General features: G+C 42.2%; 1 protein-coding gene across 11 annotated transcripts in view; it reads right to left on the bottom strand.

The window, feature by feature from the left end:
* The window catches only part of LOC306963637 (LIM and calponin homology domains-containing protein 1-like), a 102,235-nt gene that overhangs the window by 25,154 nt on the left and 51,866 nt on the right, over positions 1-25,215 (bottom strand). For 8 of the 11 annotated variants that reach the window (XM_079557240.1, XM_079557235.1, XM_079557238.1 and 5 more), the window contains exons 5-9: positions 19,415-19,445; positions 14,967-15,077; positions 12,242-12,440; positions 4,503-4,761; positions 1,218-1,475 (exon numbers count right to left, since the gene is read on the bottom strand). In XM_079557240.1, the coding sequence (XP_079413366.1) occupies positions 1,218-1,475; positions 4,503-4,761; positions 12,242-12,440; positions 14,967-15,077; positions 19,415-19,445 (858 nt within the window). Of the gene's footprint in view, positions 1-1,217; positions 1,476-4,502; positions 4,762-12,241; positions 12,441-14,966; positions 15,078-17,924; positions 18,137-19,414; positions 19,446-25,215 lie in introns of those variants that run through there. The other 3 variants (XM_079557242.1, XM_079557233.1, XM_079557234.1) reach the window with 2 other exon arrangements.

Raw genomic sequence — 25,215 nt, 5'->3', positions numbered from 1 at the left:
GGCTTTACAGCACCATGTCAAGATAAAGCAGATGCATATGGAGGAACCAGAGCTGTGTATCCATTCAAGCACACATGACTCTCATTACACAGTAGGAAGGCGTTAACATGACGTGCCTGCAGTTTGGGCTTAACGCGGAGCCCACCCGAGCCGAGCGCTGTGTGAGGGGTGTGTGTGAGGGGGGTGTGTGAGGAGCGCTGCGGTCTGTGGTCGCTCCCACATGAAGAGGACATGCAGGCGTTTTTTAGTAAGTGACTGCGGGCCATATGGAGGCGTGCGGTCATGGGACGCAAATGTCACGCAAGGGGCGATGCGTAAAATGACTGAAGCAAAAACATAACAACTCAGCATATTTTCATTCAATCTCAACATTATTGCAATAGTGTAAATTGGGTTTCGTTCATTTTTCTTTCAACAAACACAAATGCAAAAATGGCCAAATCCGAATCTCTGGCCCTGAAGAGTATTTTGATATGATAATACAAAATGGGGACCAAATACTTGATCAAGTGCTCTAAAAATCTGGAAAAAACTGTCAATGTTGTTTTCAATTCCTGGCAAAACATTCTATTAGGTCATACATGATGTACACACATTTGTTGGAAAAGGTTTTTGATCATGGCATTGGCGCCAACATTTCGTCCTCTTTGAATTATGTGGTTCTATCTGGACTAATTGTGTATACTATATCAAAGATTTATAGACTTATAGACTAAAAACATACATTACCCATTTCGATTCTGTTCTATGAGTGATCAACACTTTACACCCACATATCTCAGAAGTACTCAAAACGCAGATAGAACCTTACAGTATAATCCTAAGAGGACGATTTATATATTCATAACACAATGACTTGTTGACTTCAATACAGCATCTCCTGAAACATAATAATACATTGATTTCAAAGGGATTGAGTCCACACTCAATAGGCACATTTATCCATGGGCTTACAGTTCTTTCAACCGACGACAATGGGCACTTTTGAACCATCTGCCCTTTAACAGGAACATTCAAATTCTTAGCAACTCAAAGTGTGGGCTTTAGAATAGCGTCACATGAATGCAAACTATAGAACAGAGGGTTGGTCTAGCAAAGAAAAAGAATGTAAAAGCAAACTTGCAGCCTTAGCTTTTACCATCCACAAGAGCCTCTATCTTACTTAAGTGCATCTCATGCAAAGCCAGTCCTTAAATCTAGAGCAGTTACGGGCTCACGTTGTTGGGAGGTTGCTGTCCAACCAGGCAACTGCTCCTTTGGCGTCGTCGCTTTCGCTCAGCGCCCTATTTTTACCGCGCCCTGCATCCGCGGACGGAGTGGTGGCCAGGGAGGCAGGGACAGAGGCACTGCTGCTGGTGGTGATCAGCTTCTCCTCCTTTACAGGGGTAGGGTTTTCTGGGGCAAGTTTAGTCGACACGTTTGGTGCTAAAGCAGAACGGTTGAAGAGTTCCTCAGAGCAGGAGCGAGCTGGAGAACTGCGGACAGCAAAGCACACTGGAAATCGATGACATGCTACTGTATATCAGCGAAGAGTACGACCAGAAAGAGCCAATACGAACACCTTTCTTATTGGACATACAAATGTTTGTTTGTATTTCATGTCTGTTTTGAATTATGAATTGATCCGTTTAAATGTTAACATGGACAATACAAACCAATGTTCACAATCTACCCATTATCATAAAGCAAAGCGCTATGCAAATAAGATTCCATTCCATCAACATATACAAGAAAACATTTAAAATGTAAGATTCTATACATTCTTAAAATGGACATATCCTGCATCACTGAGGCTATAAATATTCATTTGGGAACCTTGGCATTATTAACTATGAAAGAATGAAAGAATATCAAAGGCAGGATTTTAAATTGGCCTGGAGCACCGCCTGAAAGCAGCAGTGGGAAACAAGCTCTCAATGTCAGTGAACGGCATTCTAGCAAAGCATGTTGTCGTGAATGAACAGACTTTGAACTGCTCAGAACAGGTTTGGTGATGGATTATGGGGTAAAAGCATGTAGACAGTTTAGTGTTCCATCTACAATAAAATCCAAATGCAGACGGAAGCGAGCCTAAACCTTAAATCTCTCCAAATGCTGCCTTCTTCACTCTGTCCCCCGTAGCCTAACCGTTCGATGATTAACATCTACTCTCCGGGAGTGCCATTAGTGCACTGTAAATTCCCCCACACATGTCACTGAAGGCAGAGGGCGGGGTGGGCCAGGTGCCAGCCACTGTCCTGGCACGCCGAGGGTCACGGGAAGGAAGAAAGCCTTCGTTTTTTCTCCCACATCCTGAGGGCAGGTCACAAGGTCAGTTCCCGGGCAATGTGTTTGTGTGAGCGTACACATCCAACAAAATCTAGGTCTGCAGAAAATTTTGGTGCAAGGGGCTATTTTTAGACGGACTGTTTTATTTATGAGTTTTGAAGCCAGTCTGGGCAATGGACTCTCTGAAACATCACCCATGGAGGCTACACAAAAACTATAACAACGGCATTTCTTCAACTGCAGCGAGAGACTTCCCAGAGTTTCAGAAACATTCGATCAAAGCTTTTGGCAATGAAACAGCAATCCTCTGGAACAAAACACAAATCTGCACATAATTCCTCTAGAACTGCTGACAGCTTGATCAATGCTCCAGCAACAATCCAGAGAAACAACTAAATAAATACATTCCTGCACTCGGGTTGGGGGCAAACGGTGAGACTAAGGGAGGACAAAACGATACAACACAAGACGCATCAACAAGAGGCAGAACTATCGAAGGTATATGAGCCAGTACGTTTTGTAATGAAATGTACTTTTGCAGAGAAGGCACCATTCAACCTTGGATATCTGACATTCCATTACGCGTAGTAAAACAGTTCTCACACCCACACATGGCCACTAGATTCCTCAGCTCTTCTGGGAACTACTTCTAAGGTTCTCACTGCATCCACAACATAGACATACACAAGTTTAGACCTTGTATCGGAGGTGATGGTCAGGCGAATGACAGGTGTCTCTCTGGAAGTCTGTGAGTGATGAGAAGGGGGCGCACTGCTCTGGCTCTCCCAGCTCAGCTCATCCTCTCTGGGATTCTCCCTGTCCGTCTCATCCCCCGTCTGGAGCTGCAGTTTAGGAGGCAGGACGGGGGAGAGGCCGGGGCTATTTTCAAATGGGACCTCTAAACTAGGGCTCTTAGAGGGACTAGCACAGCATGGCAAGACAAAGTGGTGGGAGGTGAGGAAAGACAGAATAAGAAGAGTGAATAAATAAAGCATATGCAAGATGTGCGTATGGATAGATGAAAGACCATGGCTTTCGCTTGCCCAGATCCAGTTGAAATTGACGATGTTTTCTTGATTCTCAAATTTACCGTATCTCATAAAATCAAATCCATATCATAGTATTTCCCTGACCTTCTGCGAGGGCACAGATTTACAAGTCCTCTGGAAGAGCCAAGAGCGCGGAGAGTCCAAAGAGAACGCCCTGTGACCTCTCGGAGTAAATCTGTTTTGCTTTTGTCTGCTAGGTATATTTCACACTTGGTCTTGAGACAGTGTGCGCTGACATCTGGCCCTCCCCCCGATACAGCAGAGGACTGAGGAAGGAGCAGCGGCGCAAAAGGCTTAGTCAATGATGCTGTCTATCCACACGATGGACTGGAGTCTAGGGAACAGGGGCTGATGACGGAAATTTTGCCGTAATGGCCGATGGTGGACTTGCTGACGACTTTTGAAAATATCTCGGTAACAAAAAGCGAGAGGAAATCGGAAATCAGAAAGAGTAGGGTTACATCTTTATTATGAAGCTAAATTAGTAAAAAAAAACTGAGAATAAATGTAGGTGGCACTAGGGCTGCCTCCTTTTGGTCGTTTAGTCGACTCATTGCTCGATGACGTTATGGTCGACAACGATAGTCGACTAATCGCTGCTCAGGGCAAGTTTTTGGTCGACCATGAAAATCTTTGGTCAGGGACAGCCCTAGGTGGCACATAGAAGGTCAGATTTGTAACCGCTTATGTTTATCGAAGCCAATCCATATCCGTCGGGCCTTACTTTCAGCTTCAGGTTAGTTCCAGAGACTTGTTTTATATGAAATTATGATACAACAGAGTGAGTGAGATACTGGGCTGGAACTGGCCTGGAGAACCCCCACATTGCTTAACAGTGAAAACAAGCTTTCACTTTTGTCTAATAGCGTACTATGGCTCCTCAATGAACACACTTTGCGAGCAGAACAGCCCGGGTCTGGTGATAGGCTATGGGCTTTAAAAATGAGGAGGACAGTGTTCCTTTTTGTGTTCCCGCTATGATACAACAAAATCCAAGAAATACATTATGGGAGTGCTACGGCAGTAGAAGAAGAAACAACCAAAACAGAAACAGGAAAACTCAAAACCATTTAAACAGAATCAGTTTTTTTTGTTTAAATCGCCTTTGATGACTGTAGAGGGGAATATAGTTAGAACAAAGTCCAGCTTCAAAAACATAACACTTGTAACTATTATGGCCCTCACCTGAGCGGTCTGTCTCCCCCTACAGGAGAGGTGGCTGTACTCCAGCTCTTGCGGCTGTCTTCGGAGCTGTCGCTCCTCTTCTTGCGCAGCGGCAGGGGCATGTAGCCGCTCTGGTTGCTCTTGTTGGGCAGGTACTGGTTGAAGGGCATGGCGGTCTTGGGCTCGCTCACAGAGGTCCGCCGCGCCAACATGTCGTCCTTACGCACGTCCGGCATCTTCCTGTGGAAAGGGCCGTCCGACTCCGAGTCACTGCCGCGGCCTGGTCAAGAGAGAAGGAGAGGGAAGACCTGAACTCAAAATCTGGGACTCTGGGGACATAACATTTATAAGATCAATGTTGATATTGAAATGTAAAATAGTGGCGTTATCGTTGGCAGTTCCACAGCTTTTTGTTTATGTTTGGGTTAATGTAAATCTATGAACGCTGTTGTGTGCTGTCAGTAAACACAGTCTTTTCCTTTGTTTGATTTGTTTTGGTGTACAGCTTTAGAAGCTCATCCCTTCTCTTTTTTGTGCCACTGTGTGTTATAGATGCAAGTTAGTCATTTTCATACTCGCTACTGCCACCTCAGGTCTTACGCGGAACTGCAATTTCTATATAAAGCTCGTGCATGACGGTACTTCGGACCCGAATTAAGATTAAGATTTTTAACATTAGTTTTAACTCTAAATACTTAGTTTTAACATTTTTAAACCCTGTATAGTCCCTTTAAGTATACAAAGCAAAAAATACTGATCTGCATGAATAAGTTTGAAAAAAAAAAAAAATATTCAGCAGTTTCTAAAACACAAATATTGTGCCCGAATTCAGCTCCTGTATACAGGAACACGACAGGGACAAACCTCCTTCCTTTTTGTACATCTGCACAGCACCACCTACTGTTCATCATGTGTGCATTATTTCGCTGTAACAATAAACAAAGCACAAGGACTATTTGGAGCCTTTTCAAAAATATAGCATATAATGTAGAAGAGCAAAAGTAGAAATTTATTCAAAGCACACATACTGCAGCGCAAAAAGCAAACACATCTGTATTTGAAATTGCACCTTCACATAAAGTGACTGAACTGAATGTGTCAAATCAAAGCCTTGTTTCTCACACTTTCATTCTACATAAAATTTTAAAGCTGCCCTGAAAAAAACAGGCACGCATCCCATAAATCAGCAAAACAAAAAAAAAGCGCTCGCTTTTATGGAACAAGTCATAAATCCAGTGTGATTTACATTAGGCGGGCTGGTGCGGAGAAAATTCTAGCCTTCAACACGGAAGAATTTACAGGAGAGGCCACTGTGTCTGTGTGTATCAAACCTGCAACCCGCTCTCAGCTCTGTAATGTTAAAGGCAACACCTGGTTCTGCCAAGAGCGCACTTATCGAGGACTTTCCCCGGCTGTATGTCTTGGATTCCACGGCCGCGCGCTCCTCTCGTGCACCACTTTACGAGACACATTGATATGCTTCATGTTAGCAACGAGACTGACTCAATACGCAGCATTACTCGAAAAATGTATGAATGAACCCCAGTCTTCCTTCACAGAGCGACATTATGACATGATTCAAAGCTGACATATCGCAATAAGAACTCCCTCCCTCCCAAGATGGCCCGCACATGTGCCACCGGAATCCCCCCTTTTCCTTCATGGCCTCATCATATAAATCCAATGAGTTTATGAGCTAACGTATGTCTTTCCAAGTGGAACCACAATTTTAAACAGGCCTAAAGTGTAAACCTCTCCCTGCTCAGATACAGACGGATGATTCTTCCCCAAATAGAGGGAGAGATTGAAAGTCGAAGGTCTAGAGCAGTTCTTGAGGTATAGAATGAAAGATCCTTTCACCCGTCAATTGGAAACATAAGTGACTTTATTTATGGGAAGCAGCAGCAGCACATGTCTCTATGGTGCAGTAAGCGATCAGGGCACATATGGGAGCAGTGAATTTTAAGACCCCACTTCTTCAACGTGGGCCACGGTGAGACTGCGGGGGCGCATCTATGTCAAAACACACAAGATTCAAAAGCCTCGGTGCACAGTTTTACAGTCATTTAGAATAAGTGGTTGAATGCGGGGGTAGAAAAGTTAAACAGGGGGTATTTGAGAAACTACGGTATGTTTTGTGCATGTTCTGTATTAGAAGCTGACTTGTTTCCTGCTCTCGAACCCTTCCCTCCACAATCACACGTCCCGATTCTTCATGATTCTTTCATTCTAAGCACCAACCCTGTTAGTCAAAACAAATAATACATTTTGTATCTCAACTCTGACAATCATTGGGTTACTGTTGCCATGTTGTGATATTACTTGCATGCTCCCTTTGTGCAGGTTTTTCAAGTTTCCGACAGCAAACGCTTCCAACACCAACCAACCAACCAACTGCCATTGCATTGTATGGGTTTGTGATTGATTCTATCTTTTTTTCCTCCTCTCACAATTTGCTGCTTTAATAATACAGTATATGACTACTTTATGGGCGGGAAATAATTTTAATGCAACTTTAAAGAGATGAAAAAAGTTGAATGATTCATTTCGATTTACAGCATGACTTACTTCACATTACAGAAAAAGCGGTGGCTGACGTTTAAGAAAGATGCTGGAGTTACCTCTATGGAAACCATGACCTTCATCTGCCTCCTGGTGTGCTAACATGTGTCTTCAGTGTGTGTGATCGGTGAATGGCTCCTGGTGCTGGAAAAGTGTTTAACATCTCTGAAAGGGCAGTGCAATGAATCCAATTCGATGGCGCTCAATAACAATACACCAGATGATTACAAAAAAAAGCAGGAAAAAAATACTACATTATCATAAATAATACAGCTCTTTGCAATCTGTTTAAACCCCGCCCCTCTCAAGTGTCTATACTTACAGGACTGTACATATGTTTACAAAAGGGAACATAATTGATGCAATTTTTTACCGCTTTTTACCATAACACAACCTTGTTCTCACATCAAAAAACGACCAGGAGCTGTATTTTCAGCTGCGAGTGCTTCTTTTAGTCATATTACAATCGTCACTGGCAGCTCCCAAAAAGCTTTTCCTGAGGCCCTACGTATCCAGGAAATACTTTCCTCACCTCTGCATCTGTCACTAAGCTTAATCCTTTCTTCATCATGAAATAAAGACACTCACCATAGCTTCACTACAGGCACATGGGCCGGTGGTCTTTTCTATCTCTTTTAAAAACATATTTTTATCAAAACAGCTGCACAGTGAAAATCAGGAAGTGAAACTACAGAATATTTTGTTAAAGCTGTTCTATATCAATGGAATGTTTGGGATTATTATCAAAAACCTGTAAAAAGCCTAATATCCCATCTTTAATTGTTGTATTTTTGCCGGCTTTGAAAAGAAAACAGAAAAGAACAGAAGCGAAATGCCTGAAGCTTATCATTTCACCTTTTGAGGGTTAACAAAAAGCATATTTTAAAATGTGATGCACATGCAGATATCTTCTGCGAGCAAGAGTTTAAAGCGTCTGAACAAAAACATAGTCATATTTCAAAGGGAAATCCTTCAAAGCTGCACTTGAGGGGCAGACTTCTCTTTCCAAATATACCCATGTGTATGATATCATTCATTCTGGCACTGGCCCGTAGCCGGTGGTGAGGCGTGGTCCAAGATCAACCGAAAGCCGAGAGGAGAGACTTTCTATAGTACGCACAAAGTGGCTCGTTTATCAACACTGTATCCATCCGCAGAACTTTGGCCAAACAAAAGAGCGCTGCCAATACCGGGTTCCTCTCTTGGATCGGATTAAGCTGCTTCGCTGTCGCCTAATTGCTGTCAGGGTGAAGTCGGGAGTCCCGGATTGAATGGTGAAAGGCCTTTGTTAAAGGTTAGGGAGTCCATTTGGCTTGCATATTTATAAATGGGTGCTTTTCTTTGTGTATTCTCAGAGCGTGCAGAGATTTTGTGATAACTGCATTGTTATTAGCCTCACCTTTTCCAACAGTGCCACCCGGGGCTCATGTGAACTCCAATATTGTATTCAGAGAAACAACAAATATCAGGTGACTTCCGACTCTTTCAACATGTGGTCCTTAGAGCTTTGGCTTATATCTTGAACACATTGGTTCTAGTAAAACTGTTTACTGGTTAAGTTATTGTATTGTTGTCATCACTCTGTTATGGGAGTAGCTTGGAATTGGTCCTGTCGTGCCATTTTCTATTACCCACTTGGCTGCAAACCGTCCCCAATCCACGCTGAAGGTCAAGTCAACAGAACGACATCATCTGCAAACAGCAGAGATGAGATCCTGAGGTTCCCAAACCGGACACCCTCCAGCCCCATCCTGCACCAAGAAATTCTGCCCATAAAAGTAACAAACAGAACTGGTGACAAAGGACAGCCCTGGCGGAGACCAACACGCACTGGGAACAGGTCTGACTTACTGCCAACAATGCAAACCAAGCTCCTGCTGCGGTCATACAGGGAACGGACAGCCCTTAGCAGAGGGCCCCGGACCCCATACTCCCGGAGCACCCCCCACAGGACTACACTTCTTTGCCTTGAATAAAATAAACCACATTGCGAGCCACAAACAGAGAAATGTGGTTTAGTCTATTCGACGCAAAGAAGAGGAATGCAAAGAGCACTATATTGGAGAAAACAAACAAGTCGACTGTTCACCTCTACTTCAAAGCGACAAGCCAGGACAGAGAGGTTAAAATTTTAGCTAAAGAAAAACGCTGGTTTGAAAGAGGAGTCAAAGAAGTGATTTGTGACGAAACAAAATCCCTCCATGAATAGGAATGGAGGTCTGAGATTTCACCTGTCTCCGCCGTACAGCAGCCTCCTGCGCCCCAGGCCTGGAGGGTTCTTTCATGTTCATGGGGCTGAAACTCAGCCCAGGTCAGATCAATAGGCAGGTAATCGGCAGTGATCAGCGGAGAGTAGGGCCGTTCAGACTGCAACTCAGTTGTGAGTTAAGTCATTAGGACTAAGAGCTACAAACATGTTCACCAACAGGTGAGAGTAGCCGTTTATAGAGAGGCGGGACTGAGCCAAGCGAAACTCCTCCCAGTGGTCTATATATAGTATGCGGGCTAAGCTTAAAGTTTAGTGTTGCTGATGAAGCCGTAACTTTATACACTTCAACTACAGAGTACAGAAGATGACTCAAGAACCTTCATTGAAGATGGGCAACTCCTGTACGACTGAGAGCCTGCACAGACCGTAAAGTCCAAATGAACGGCAGAGAAGCAGCAGAAATCCTTAGAAACTTTTTCATGGCAAGAAAAAAACTCAAAAATCCAGTGGGAGAAAAGAAAAAAACCTCGAGGTTAATCAACACTGCAGTTGAGATCCACTTCCACTGACAGACAGGCGAGACCAGGGCCCAAAGAGCGGCCTGGGAGCCAAAAACGCGTCTCTCAGACCAATTCTTGTTGGCTCTTGTTGACACACATTGCTAGAGATAGTACTTTAGTGCAATGAACAGTCTAGTACTTTGGGAAGCTTGTCTAGCTTGTAAAGTACTATGCAAATAAATATGAGTCAGTATGAGAGAGTGAATAGGTGACTGGTTCCTTGCTGTTTCTTGCTGTTCGGGCCTAATGAAGGTAGCGCTATATAAGTTGAGACCATTAACCATTAAAACAAAAACTATGTTTGAAGATTTAAATTGCAAAAAAAGATTCCATTTTTATTATTTCCACCCATTACACATTTTAGATTATTTTTTACTGTAACCTAAAACTGTGTGGATTATGAGTGACTTCACACCGTCATGCCACTGAAATAGCTCTTGTCATTAAAACACAGTGATACATTCTGTCAGTATCGGTTTGAAAAGCAACTTCAAAAACACACTTTAAAAAAATTGCTCCCAAAAACGTTACTGCATGACTTGTTTACATCACTTTGTTTACAGTCATTATCAAGGTATTTAGTTTCCGTTGCCGTCAAATCAGTCAAGTGTCAACTCGGAAACCGCAGCATTGTTCAAACAACCGCAAAGAGCGCCTTACGTAATGCCTCTCGCTCTGTCAGTCATCTCTCTCTGCTGTCTGAAGTTTGCATAGGGCTGTTTTTGCATAGAAATCCCCATTGAAAGGTGCCACAAACACTATGCTGACACTGAACGCAAGATCCAACAAGTGCCCAGGTGGAGGTAGAAACCCGACTATTTATGAACACATACACATCGACTATAGATACAAATCAGCGGCTGTGTGGCAACATGCAATTTGGAAATGAGCTCTACAAGCGCAATTAGGGGATTGAAGGCAGATAAGTAATGTTACAGTAAAACAAACTGTGGTTCGGACAAGGCTGGTGATGCCATAATGATAGGTTGAATGCGTGTCTGTGTTATGAATGAAATGCATGTGACGGCATCTGTTTCTGTAGTGGACTTCACGCTCGCTTAGCTCTGATGACACAAACGCGCGCAGACAAAAGGTGCCCTGAAAAGACACTGTGCTTTCAATGGAGCTTTTGTACAGTACTAGGGCATATGTTGTTTTTAAAAGGCAAAGCACAATAAGCCAAGGAACAGTTCACAGAGGGGTGGAAAAATACAAGAATGACCAAAAATCTAATCAAAATCGCTTGATAACTGGGAGCCATACATTCACTCATATATTATACCCTATTGTTATTTCTGTTCTGACAAGGATCTATCCAGGCAGCTGTGGGTCATCATGCAATTGCTGCATCAAACGTTCTGACAGACCCTGGGCAGTATCTTTGACAACAGACTCCCCGCAGGAGCAGCAAACACACAAAGCACCTCATTCTTCTGGAGTCTGAGAGCTCCTGTGTTTGACATGCAAGTGTCTGCTCACCTTTCATTTTACTGCCATATTTCAAACTGGGTTATGTACTATACTGTATAGTCAATACTGGATAACGAGGGGATACAAGTACAGTACATCAAAGTATGTTCCATGGACTTGGGCTGCACGATTAACAGTTATCGCATCGATATTGAGGTTTTAGCTACAGCGGCAGATCACTTTCTGCTGTTTTTAATGATAGACCTATAACCCCTATCAGAGTTATCGAGCCTCGTTGTGCACTATTAACAAACTCATTGTTTGTCTTGCACTGTGAAAACTGCCAACTATTCTCACCGCTTATAACAAACAACGTGTGTCTGGCGACATGCGGGTCGAGTCGGCTCACAAGCTTATCATACCGTACGCACGTAATGTGTATCATTGCATTAAGCAGCATCGAATTGTGACATCTGTTCCGCAGGTTTTTATGCATTCAGAGAATGCTTTTATGCAGGTAATATTCCTTGTGTTCATGAGCACTCTGTGCAAAAGTTAGTTTTACCTGAGGCCTGCTCCCTGAGCAAAAGCACCAGGAGTAAGAGCACAGGACGGAGAAAAGAGATACGATAAGATAAGCCTTTATTAATATCACAATGGAGAAATTCACTTAAATTCACTCCCTAAAATGCCTCTTCTTGTGGCTACGTGAAGCAGAAGTGAGTACCATGATGCTTAACAGTTTTAGAAGTTGGCTATGCAACTCAAAGCTCAATTCCATGGTATATGCCATATAAAACATTAAAAACACAAATCAAATCACAATCACACGATTTCTGTCAGAAAAAGCCTAGACTAATCCAATTAGCCTTATTCTCCTACTTACTATGAAGAAAAAACAACTTGCTCTACCATCTGAGCCGCTGTCATCCCCAGTTTAAACATACTTCTGTTTTTGAGAGTGAGAAGAGCGAACCCTCTCACACACATGCCAAAAAAGAGACCAAACAGTAGCGTACCATCGCTGTTGGTGCGGGGGCCCAGCGCGTCAGGGGACGGCGTGTGTCGGGAGCGGGATCCCAGCGAGTCCAGGCTGTCGAGTGAGTCCTCTCGACCGTGTGCAGGAGGAGAAAGAGAGCCACTGCGCTCCGAGTCCCAGCTGTCGATGTAGCCACTGTCCCTGATGCTGCGTCCCGGGCTGTCGGCCTCCTCCGCCTCCTGTGGGCAAATAACAACCATCAGTCACATGTTCAGAGAAAACTTCCAAGAAAACGAGAGTAGTGTTTCTTAGTAACAATGGCTGAAGAACGAAATGCTTTGAAGCTGTATGTCGTACGGCAGGAGTGTCAAACTCATTTTGAGTCGTGGGAAGAAGTTCAGCTGCTACGGCGGGAAGCGGGCCGCATATAACATGAACAGGAAAATACTGTTGAGATTTTTTTTTCCAATAAATAACAATACAATGAGCTGTGATTTCAAAATGATGCTGATTTGATCCAAGGCCCGACGGGACTATAGCCAAATAAATAATAACGGCGTACACTTGTATTGCACTTTAACAGACTGTGAACAAATTTCTCCAAGTGCTACATAGTAGTCATTATTCATTCACCCCACACTTACCCCACGTGGCTATAATGTGTTATTTATATCCTGATCTCTTACTATGTCATTGTCCTCTGCTGGACACATGTGGAATTCTTTCCGCTTTTATTTTGGCTGCCCCCTAGTGGCTGGAGTGAGAATTCTGCACAGGAATGGGCTAGTAGGTTAGACTTACTATTTTATTTGACATATTCAAGAATTACAATTTCCTTTCTGCTTGACAAAATATATAGCGTCTTTTTACCCTCCTCTCCTGACAGACCTTGTGTAAATCCAAACAGAATTCCAGCGTTCTCCTCCTCAGGCCATACTTTAAACCTGCCCTTCTCAAGTCTCCTTTAATCCCCACTACTCCCCCATTCATAAAAACCTTCCTGCCAAAAAAGAGAAAGATCTTATGAAAACATCCCATATCATAAGATTCATTTTCTTCTACTTTGACCACGCTGACCTTCCTTCTGTCTGTCAGTGGCTGGAACACTAAACTAATACAAGGAGGGGTAGGGGCTTTCCTGTCTGGCAAATAGCTTCCTGATCGTGACCCCTCTTACGCAACTAAGTCCTTGAAATATTGTTTTTCCTCATGCTTCGCCACAATAGGATTCCTCAGCCCTAAAAACGCACCTGCACTGGCTTTGCCGTCACACTATCCTCAATGTATTTTACTTCGCACTCGCCTATTGGTGACAAGGAAGTGTAGTTCCAACATCTGGGGATCGTTTTTTTTGCTGAGCTGGTGGGAATATTGAGGATAAGTATCATAGAGGTGATATCATGGTTAGCACGGTTGTCGCGGAGAGTGTTTGTATGTGTTGGAGGCGTGCCAATGCTGACTCGCCCGTTTGGTACCGTAGCGTAGGACAAAAGCAGAGGAGCACGTGTGGTCATCTCTGCAAAGCCGTGGACAAAACAAGCCCCACTCTCTGCACCACGTCTTCGGAGTCTTGAGAATGCTGTTTAGGTAAGTGTTGTGGTTTTGTTCAAATGCACAAACTAAAGAAGGCTAGAGGAGAGGAGTTTGGCCCCGATTTGCCTTCGCAATGACTATTTTTATTACATTCATAACTTCTTATTTGTTGAATTAAGACATGCACATTAATCAACATATCTGCAAGAAGCCTCAATGTAAATGTTAGCATAATAGTTAAATTGCATCCGTTGCTCTAGTGTTTTAGATATTAAATCCATTAAGGGTGGAGGGACAAACTGAAACTCTGAAAAATGAGAGACACTCAAAAGCATCATCGAAATCTATATGATCTTGCAGTAGGGAGAATGAAATGGCTTTCTGTCGAGAGTTTTCTTAAAGCGAGACTTGAGTAGTTTCATAGTGTGTTTTCAAAGTGGTCACTAATGTATGGGACTAGAGATCAACCGATATATCGCCCGGTCTATGTATCGTATTTGGGTATTTTACAATATCGGCCAATAAAAGCCGTGACCGTTTTTTGCATTGAAAAGGGCTTTAACGAAACGGGCTACAACAAGTCCTCCCACACATCCCTAGGCCTCAGGGAAACAGAGAAACAACGCAAAGAAAATTGGTTAGCTACAAGTTTGACTTAAGTTAGTTTCACTAAAACTAGCTAGCAGCAGCTAGCAACAGCATGCTAATGCTAGAGGCAACTAATCAAAGCTGGGACAGAAACTATGATTGAATCTCCTAAAGTAATAAAATAAAATTGGCCTCTGCTGGAGTGGTCAAATATTTATGTTTTTACAGGATAATAGACCAGATATTTGGAAAAATTGGTCAAAAATATCGGCTGAGCATTTCGGCATCGGCCAATAAAAATCCCCTAAAAATGGGCATCGGCCTTAGAAAATCCATATCGGTCGACCTCTATATGGGGCCATGTGGTTATTGTGAGATCACAGCCTACCAAACCCCAGATCGGAATAAGACCTGTCTGGTAACCATTTAAACACCAAAACATCTGCGACTGGATTGAAAGACACCAGGCTCGTACCATGATTCAGAACAGTTTGCTTCAATTTTAACCTCAATTTGAAATGTCCTCATTGGAATATTTTGTTTCTTGGCACCAAAGTTACATCATAAATTATTACCAGTATTCCCACATCCAAGGCAGTGTAATAATGTTCTTCTGTGTGACCATGAAATGAAAGAGAACAAACCTTTCGCATCTGTGACAGCAGGCCTTCAAACTCCGCCAGGTCCAGCGTGGGACCGTTGTAGGAGGTACAGCAGTTGGCAGCACGACCCAGCCAGTAGATAGTGATCAGAACCTAAACACACACACAGCGGACAACACTATTAGGATTGAAGCAAAGACTCTTGCAAAAATGACAGCGAGATGATGGTGAAGCTGGAATACAGGGATCTTAGTGAAAATTTTCAAAGCTGTATTAACTCGTATTATACAAACACAGATGGATAAGACGTTTGTATTCAAATAATCCACTTACCCTTTTGAAATATACATCAAATTGAAAGCCTATTCTCTTTTAACAGCGGTATTGTCGCAAAGTCGGCGCACAATTGGGACATTTTTTCATTTCCCACATTCAACTCCTTGACCTTTCCTTCCTGCTCTAATCCATCTACTTTTTAACATGTTGGCCTCAGAGCTCTGTACAAATAAGACAAGGTCTGGCCATTGTTGGGTCCCTATACTCCGTCTAGGGCACTTCTACTGCAGTGATAAAGCATCCTGCTCGGCACACTTTGATTTATGTTACTGCCTACACAACCGGGTCAAAGCCACTTCGCTCAAGCGCTCACATCCGACCTGGGAAAAACACTTTGTAAACTTTACTTAAAAAGAAGATGACGATTCTATACGTTTTGGAAAGTAAAGGTAAGAAACTATATTCTTTCTGGTGCACTTTCTCACTGTAAAGCAGACAGTACACTATTGGATGCTGTAGTAAATGCAGATATGTTGTAAATATTGACTGGTACAACTACTTTTTACTTGAGTAATAGATTAAAGATTTAATAATATTGTAATGCATACTCTTACTGTACCACTGTGAGTATTATTATAATTTTTCATGCCTACCCACCTCTGGTCGTAGTTGTCATAATGTACTGTAAGTAGACCAGCTGCGAGTGCATAGTAGAAGCAGAAACAGTTGTACATGTTTCCAAAGAGTTCACCCTGACTGGATTGCCTGGGTTCAAATCGTTTCACCTCTTCAACACATGAAGTGAAAAAACTCGCCGCAGCAAACTGCTTGATAATTAGTTTTAGCTGTTTCAGATCAATATGGCGTTTTCTAACCAAAAAAGGTACAGATAAAGATGTGTGATGTGTTTGAGATCTCCAGCCTTAGATTAGAGTAGATCAGATGGAGAGTTTCTGTCTCCACCTTTAGCAGAGCTGTCTCTATATTTACAGTGTCCATGTCAACAGCCTCCCCGGGGACTGCTGCAGGAGCTCAGGCTGGATTAATGTGTTTATTTCAAGCCTCTGTCAGTGGGAGCTCCTCTGATCGTCTCTCAGAATGGGGCTTAAATGCTTGTAATTGGTTGTATTTACACCGCAGTGAAGCTAATCATCAGTAGTGCCAGTTTATGTTGTAAATCATCAAAATTCAGAACGGCACAAATGCTTTATTGTTACACCTGCTACATGCAGTCCATAGACATGCACGCTCCTCTAATGGGACAGGGTCGTGTCTATGGGGGGCACAAGGGCGGTGAGTAACAAGCTCCATTTTAATACAAATGACCAAACAAGTTCTGCAGAAGTCATGGTGCCACCAATAAGTGCACTAACCTGGGACACCTGAAGTGAAAAATATATGGGCTGCAATAAATGCAATTCATCAAATGACTAATCGTTTGTAATTCCCCGCGGAAACTTTGGTAGTGTGATGATATGAAGCACTTTTGTCTTCTGTATGGCACACGCACAAACTAACACTAAACCATTTAATGAGTCTAACTCTCCTCTATAGGGTTTAGAGATTAGTTGGAGACTTGAGTTGCTGCTGTCACAGAGATGCCTCCGAAACGTCCACTGGAGAAAAGGTCAGTCTCAAGGTACTGTAGTCCTCGATTTCGCCGGAGACTGTACAGAGTCTTTTTCATGCCTCCGACAGGTCTTGGAGACATTGCAGGGACGTCACAGAAACATCTCACAAGTTGAGGACAAACAAATAGTGTTTTCGACGTTGCCACAACTGCTTGAGGCTGCATAGATCTCAAAGACCTCTCAAGAGACCATGTGCTGAAATCAAACCTGTTTGTTTTCACCAAGACTACCCGGAAGACTTGCCTTATCTCCAGGGGACATTTCAGAGACATCTCCGTGACCTGCGGCAACTCAAGTCTCCAACTAGTCTTGTTGCACAATCAAACCGAGTTGCGGAGATGTTGCCACAACTCTTCTCCTGTGAGATAGGCCCTTAAAGGAAAAGTATAAATAAAAGTTTGCAAACCAGAAGAAATGTAGAACTGAACAAGACTTTTGGATGAAATGCAAAGGTCTTCAGTTTTACGCAACCACGCCCAAATGACTAACCTCTGACTACCTATGATACAAATTTTAACCACATTGTTGTAACTGTCAGTGCACTACTCTAAAACACTGGCCTTAAACAAACTTCAATTAGTTCAATGATTATCTTTTTCACAGCCCTTTCAACTGGGTCAGCACATGCCAGTTAACCCACCGGCCGTGCCATGGCCTCCTCTTATTGACCTCATTGAGTGAACCGCCTGCATGGCTTCACACGCAAGATTAAACCAACAACAAACAAGGCACCCAGGCCTCGCTAGCACTTCTCCAACTCTGACAGCTATGTTTAAATTATATCCCATCAACAAACAGGCGAAGCTTCTGTAGGTTTTGTCGCATGTGGACCGACCAGTTTTCGAAGTTCCACAAAAAAAACAAAAAACAATTGCTCCTTTGTTTGTACGACCTGAGGCAGAGGGTGAACTACAAACACAAAGCTGAGAGCACCTAAAGAGATCTCTTGCAGACTAAGCAAACCCCAAGACCGCACATACAAACGCATGCTAGCATATTTTGTCCATGCAAATTGAAAAAAAAAAAAAAAAAAAAAGCTAATAAGCAGCAACACCATGCATTACTTCAATATGTGAGCACTTAGCAACGCCACCTTGGTTACCACATCAGCAAATTCTTCACGTTGCAGTCTCTCGGGAAAGTGCTGCAGAAAGGGAGGCTAAAGGGAAAGCCGATCCAAAGCTAGCCATAAAGTCCAAGCTAAGAAGAAGTTACATGCTAATCTGGCACGGCTGCGTTATAGTGGTATTGGCTGTGGAGTCAGCTAAATGAGCTAGTAGCATGTTCCATCTGCCGGCACAGTGCACTCCGCAGCATCAGCAAGTGGAGTGAGATAGAGAGAGGAGAGGAGAGTAGAGCTGCAGAGTGGGCAGGGCTAGTAGCTGGTCCACTTCTGAGGAGGCACTGGGAAAAGGTTATTGAAGGACGATCAAAGTGGAGTGGAAAAATGGGGGCAGAAGGGGTGTAATATGAATTGGGCGTTGAAATAACTAATAAAGCCAAGTGGTTCAACACTTCCTTATTTTGTGTATGGGCGTATTGAGTTCAGTTTGTGACAGTTTCATGACAGTTTTTCTTTCAGTCTCGAGCTGCACTACGTTTTTATCACAGTTTTTAAGCCCTGAATGTCAGCAGTAGTTCACCATAAGCCCTAAACTACCACACCAACTCGTTTCTAGCTCTTACAATACCTTCCAAACATCCCGATTCTTCAGGTAATTGACTACTTTGTCAGACAGCAAAGAAACTCGAGCGTAAATTAATAAAAAGAAATGAATTGCATCGACTCTATTTCTGTGTTACGGTTCAATAACACGCTCTTGTGCCCATACGTAGAGCACAAATTGATTGTTTGATGCTACAATATAAATGCTCAGACACATACAAGAACGGTCAGATTTGCTGATAGAACGCAAGTTAGAATTCATGTTGTTTACACTCCCTAGCAAGCAAAAAAGTCAATTCAAACTCCGAAGTTTGTGATGACTGACTTAGGCTGCAGTGTTGGAGAGCCATGCCCATTTACATTTACGCCAACATGGATGTACTATATCAAAATATAACAACACAAAATCAATATTTACCATCGTGACTTAAATAGTCATTATACATTATTAGTCATTATACATTATCACATTTTAAACTGTCTAATGACATATTTCTGAAACCTTACACAAGTGCAATTGTCAACACAATATCCAAACACAAGGCTGTAATGCTATACTCATGCAATCTGTGACACATTGACATAAATAACTATTTCAAGAGCTTGTTTACAAAGTAAGCTGCCTGTAAAACATTACAAGACACTTTTACAACAGACATGTAGTCTACAGGAATCACATTATGTCACATTATTGATTATAGGAAGACAAGACAGAAATAGCATTGACAGAGAACTGAGGAAGTAGTAAAAAATACAAGGTCATGTGCTGTGTAAGGAGCATATTTTGGTTCAGTGCGACAGACTTGGAAAGGCAGAAGGAGGTGGAACACTAAAAGTGACAAACGGCCATATAATAATAGCCTTCATGCTAGCGTACACTTAGCGTTAGCACAGTGCAATCCGAAGGCTGTACTTACATTCTTGAGTTTTCCGCTGCAGTCGCTTCCCCTATTGGACAAGAAAGAGAAAATATCAAGGTGCGTGTTCTCATACAAGGAGATTTTCAAGATTACAGGGTCAGCATGTTTGATGGACAATAAAGGACATAATTGGTTGTTTGCAAAGACATTAAAAATAACTAAATAATGTAATTTCAATTTGATCATCTTTCAAGCTGGTTGAAAAAGACAACATGCATACATTTCATCTCCCAATTTCAGGGCAATTAGAGCAATGTACAGTATAAAAGCTCTATATTCATTTTGCAACAAGTATATTTCCACGCACTGACCAAGATTGATTTGATTGCCAGACAGTAAAAGGCCACAGCATAAAGCCTTTTGGCTATCCCGCCAAGTGATGTGGAAGCTGGAGAGCAGATCGACCACAATAGTGACCGCTCAGCACTGTGCTGCTGCCAAAGTGAAGAGATGTGGAGCGTGTGGCTAACCCCCTGACCGTAAATGGGGAGATGAATGGAGCGGCTGGGAAAAGGATCTCTATATTGGTCTAAAAACTGAAAACATTAAACTAGACAAATATTATGAGACAAATAAAATACCTTGTTTTAAGCACAGACTGTAAAATCAAGAATGGACTGATTGTGGCCGACTTCTTCCTGTAACCATAAGGAAATGGCGGCTGGCTCCAGATGTTCCTGGCTCCTTGAAACTCTTTTCTTTAAGTCATTCTGACTTCCATGTGTTTGTCTTAACATGTGCAACATCGTCCTAAAGTGATGGCTAGCATGAACGAGCTTCAGCTAGCCTGCGCTGAATGTTATGGGTGAAGCCTCGCTCCCTCAGTCCATACTTAATTTTGCAGTCTATAGTTTTAAGTGGACATATCGTGATAATTGTAGCTTATAAATCATGCAGAGTTCATGTTTTATCATTTCAATAAATGTGTGCGTCTGCTCTTTCAAACAGAAGTGCTAAGGGCGCCCTCCACTGGCCGGGGACAAAAAAATAATCGTAAGTAACAGTAAGCTAACAAATAGATGCCACCATAAGAACAGTGCAGACTCGGAACAAGACAGGTGATGGTTTGTGGGCCTCTGTCTTCGATCTATTGTGAAACCCATTCTAAGACATACAGATTGGTGCACTTCAACAGTAGAAGAAGAAACAACCAAATTGCTCAAAACTGCACAAATAAAGCAAAATACTACTCCAGTTTCTGAACAGGGGGGAATTGTGATTCATTTTTTAATCTGTGAAAATAGCTTTATAAACTTTACTTACTTACTAGCTCAATTGACTTTGTATGACATGTCTGCCACCATTAAAGATAAGTCATGCACAGTGACTGCGATAAGCATTGCTAAATTGGCTGTTCTCTAATACGGTTTTCAAAATATGGTCAACACATCCTGAAACAACAAATAATGTAATCGCAAACATGGTGCAAAAAAGATCATGCACATTTTGCAAGGTATCGTAAGCAGACCACAATATGTTTCTGAATAAGTAAGGGGCATTATCTAGGCCTTTCTTAATGCTGATGCAACACTGACACGGCTACACGCAGTCATTAAGTAAGTATAGAGATCATTACATTTGTTCAAACCTAAATCAACTTATACTCAAATGCTTGTCTCTCCAGTTGGTTGTGTTTGGTCAATTAACACATTTGTGAAGCTCTCTGTAGTAGTTTTGACAATGTCTTAAATTGTGTTATAAATGATGGAAATGTAAAAAAAAAATGGAAAGAAAATACTGAGTTAATTTAAGCTAAGAGAAAGCAGATCATTTATGAGTAATGTGGTTTCTCTGTTTGTGGTGAAGCTTCACATAGAGTAGTCAGACATTCACTGTGATGATGTGACCAAGTGTGTAAGCATGGAATAATATAACACTGTTTTCACTCCAGAACCTCAAATCTCATGGCTTCAGTGACTATATTCAATGACTATAGCATTCTTCTTCCAGCTTAATGCTTTACACAAAAATATGATGACTAATCTGTGGGCACATTTTGGCATTCGATGATAAACAGATTGCTACAAAATACTAAAAAACAAATAAATCGATAACAATTCAAAGGAATGAATGATCTCAGTAGCTCTTTTATGTTGGCATTTCAGGTTTGAAAAACAAAAGCTGGTCAGGAAAATGAGTTCAGTTAAAGTGGTGTCTCTTTTGCTTTCCCAGAGAATACTTGGATAAGGCGTTCTCTGGGAAAAGTCAGTCATATTTTAGCGGTAATAGAACAGAAGACATGAACCATATTTATGGGTTGTGATACACATGATTCAAAATGTACACTTTAAATGTTACATTTTTCACTGTATGTTTTAACTAAGCAAGAAAGTCTTGCAAAGATTCACACTATCTGTAGATCCGGGGAGAGCATGCAAACTCCACACAGAAAGCCCAAAACTAGGACTTTCTGTCTTGCCAAGTCAAGTTATAGAACATGTAAAGAAGTAGTAGTAGAAAATGTATTGTCCTTGTGAGGAAAATAATTAATTGTAATTGTTACAATGCATTTTTATATTGTACTTTTTTGGGGGGGAAAGTAAGTATTTCTGGCAATTAGCTTTTTGGGTACAGGAACAAACCCAAACAACTATATCTCTCTCTCATTCTTTTCTCTCTTCTCTCTTTCCCTTCTCTATCCCACCCCATCTCTCTTTCTCTCTCTCTTTCCTCCGTCTCCCCCCTCTTTCTTCCCCCTCCGCCTATCTCTCCACCTCTTTCTCTTTCCCCTTTCTCCCTCGACCCCTCTCCATTTCCCCTCTCTATCTCACCCCCTCTCTTTTCCCCTCTTTCTCTTTCCCCTCTTTCTCTCTCCCCTCTCTATCCCACCCCGTCTCCTTTTCCCCTTTTTCTCTTTCACCTCTCTATCCCACCCCTCTCCTTTTCCCCTTTTTCTCTTTCACCTCTCTATCCCACCCCCTCTCCTTTTCTGCTCTCTCTTTCTCCCCTCTTTCTCTTTCCCCCTCTCTCTTTCCCCTCTCTATCCCACCCCCTCTCTCCTTCTCCCATCATCTCGCCCTCTCTCTTTCTCTCCTCCTCTCTCTCACCCCTCTCTCTCTCCACTCTGCCTCCCACTCTTTCCCCTCCTCACATGCTCTCTCTCATGCACAAGTGACACGTAAATTGCGTCCGTGTGGGTGTGACATGACAGCTCTTCAGTGGGATGATGCAGAGGTGAGAGTGGCCTTATGCTCCTCAGTCTGTCACACTGAGCAAACACAAAGCTCTCCGCACTGTGCACTGCAGCACTGACGGACAGGTACGGCAGATTCCACCTGTGTTGGATCACATTCTCGGCTGAGAGAGTGGAAAAACTGCCACTTGTCAAATGATCTTGATTTATTCATGTTCTCAGGAGGTAATCAAATGTTATTACAGACGTATCACTTAAATGGATGTGGTGATGTGCAGGGATTTCACTTCAGGACTTCAAAAATATCTGTAATGTCTTCCTTCAAGTTTTTATAAAATGGAAAACATGGCATGGAAGATTTATGTGATGTAACTCAGTCACATCAAATCAAGGTCCATATGAAGCTTGTTCAAACTGGATGTCTATAATCCCTTCTTTTCATTTGGTTAATTTGTTTTTTATAGTCAAGGAAAATATCTGGACATTTTAGTCATAATGAACTACTTGCATTAAGTTTTAGTCTCAATTTAGTCCACAAAAATATCACTTCAACAACAATTGTGACAAAATACTTAATTGACAAGTTGACAAAATGCACACTTTAGAGACAACACTGTCCACTCTAACCCCTGGGAAGCTGGTTGAATCATTGTTGTTGAGCCAAACACACTTAACCAGGGACGGCTGGTAGGTGGGCTAAGTCCTCCTGTCATTTTTTTGACAAGAGTAAGAAGAAATGGTATTTTTCATTTTTGTAGTTCATTTCATATGATAACTAATTATACTAATTACGTGGCCACACCGCCTTTGCTCTGCCCAATCCTGTCAGACCTTGGAAGCTAAGCAGGGAAGGGCCTGGTCGGTACTTGGATGGGAGAGTGTTTGGTAACACCAGGAAGCCTAGCGAATGTAGTGAGTGTGTGAGTGGTTGGTGGTGTTCGGAGGGGCCGATGGCACAGACGGGTTGCCTCGTTTCTGTCAGTCTACCCCAGGGCAGCTGTGGCTACAATAGTAGCTTACCACCACCAAGTATGGAGTGAATGAATAATGCAATGTAAAGCGTCTTTCAGTGTCCAGAAAAGCGCTATATAAAACCGCTGCATTATTGTTATTATTAATTATGCCATTACAATCAGTATTATTGCCATTGTTTGAGAACAGGTTCACAAACTAGGAATTGCAACATGAAACATAAAACATATAATATATAATTTAGATAAAAATGAACTATAAAACTTTAAAACTATAAGGCTGTAAGGGCATTCATAAAGAAGATTAAAATAAAGAAAATGTGATAAAGATAACAACAACAATTTGACACAGAGTACAGGAAGAACAAAAAAAAAGGCTTGTTATGATTAGTCCTGTGAACACATACAAACATGACCATGAACGTGATCAATAGATGGCAGTGCCGCATGGTCCCGCCTCCAGCACATACACACACAGAGTCCGGGCCTATCACAGAGCAACACACCACTCTGAAGACTCTTCATTGGTCACTTTCACTTGCACGCGGTCTCTGTAAACACAATATGGGAAACTAGCAATACCCGTGGATAATACAGATATTCTTCGAGGTGTTTTTACGACTCTTTGCATGAAGTGAGGAAGCTGCCGTGTGTTTATGGAGTTTTAAAGAGGCTAAACAGACGTACACACGCGATGCTCCACAATGCTACAGGTAAGTCCACATTTACATCATGGTTCACATCTGTCCCGGTTCAGTGCTGTTGTTAACTTGAGTGGGATATTAACAAGTCTTTTATGCGCTTACACTGCGTTCCAAATTATTATGCAAATGACATTTTTCTAAGATTTGTTAAATTGTCAACTCAAATGAGAGTCAGCATATTTTTTAAGTCTTTAACTGGTAGAGGATCATTTAAATGTGGTGGAAAAAAATTCCTAGTGATAACAGTATTTTTTTCAAAAATAAATATAGTAAAAACCTCAAAATCCACTGTTCCAAGTTATTATGCAACTCATCGTTTCAATACATTTTAAAGCTCGTAATTAACTGAAAATGGTCATTTGTTGTATTTGTAGCATTAGGAGGTCATATTTACTGAAATCAAAAGCTATTTCAATCAAAAAAATATTAACAGGTCAAGTTATATTTTAACATATGAGCCCTTGTGTGATCGCAGCTTCAAAATTCTTAAATCCATTAAACTTGTGAGTTTTTGGACAGTTTCTGCTTGGATTTCTTTGCAGGATGTTAGAATAGCCTCCCAGAGCTGCCGTTTGGATGAAAACTGCCTCCCACCCTCATAAATGTTTTTTTTGTTGAGGCTCCAAAGGTTCTCAATAGGGTTGAAGTCAGGGGAGGAGGGGGTCCACATCATGAGTTTCTCTCCTTTTATGCCCATAGCAGCCAGTGATGCAGAGGTATTCTTTGCAGTAGGACATGGTGCGTTGTCATGCATGAAGAGGATTTTGTTCGGGAAAGCACGGCTCTTCTTTTTGTAGCATAGAAGACAGTGGTCAGTCAGAAACTCCACATATTTTTCAAAGGTCATTTTCACACCTTCAGGGATCCTAAAAGGGCCCAAAGGGGCCGACCAGCTCTCTCCCCATGACTATGGCCCAAAACATGACTCCGCCACCTCTTTACTGACGTCACAGCCTTGTTGGGACATTGTGGTCATTCACCAACCATTCA

The sequence above is a fragment of the Gobius niger genome (genome assembly GCF_951799975.1).
Source record: "Gobius niger genome assembly, chromosome: 5".
NCBI lineage: Eukaryota > Metazoa > Chordata > Actinopteri > Gobiiformes > Gobiidae > Gobius > Gobius niger.
The sequence above is the reverse complement of the archived record's forward strand: the minus strand, read 5'-3'. Positions and strand labels throughout refer to the sequence as shown.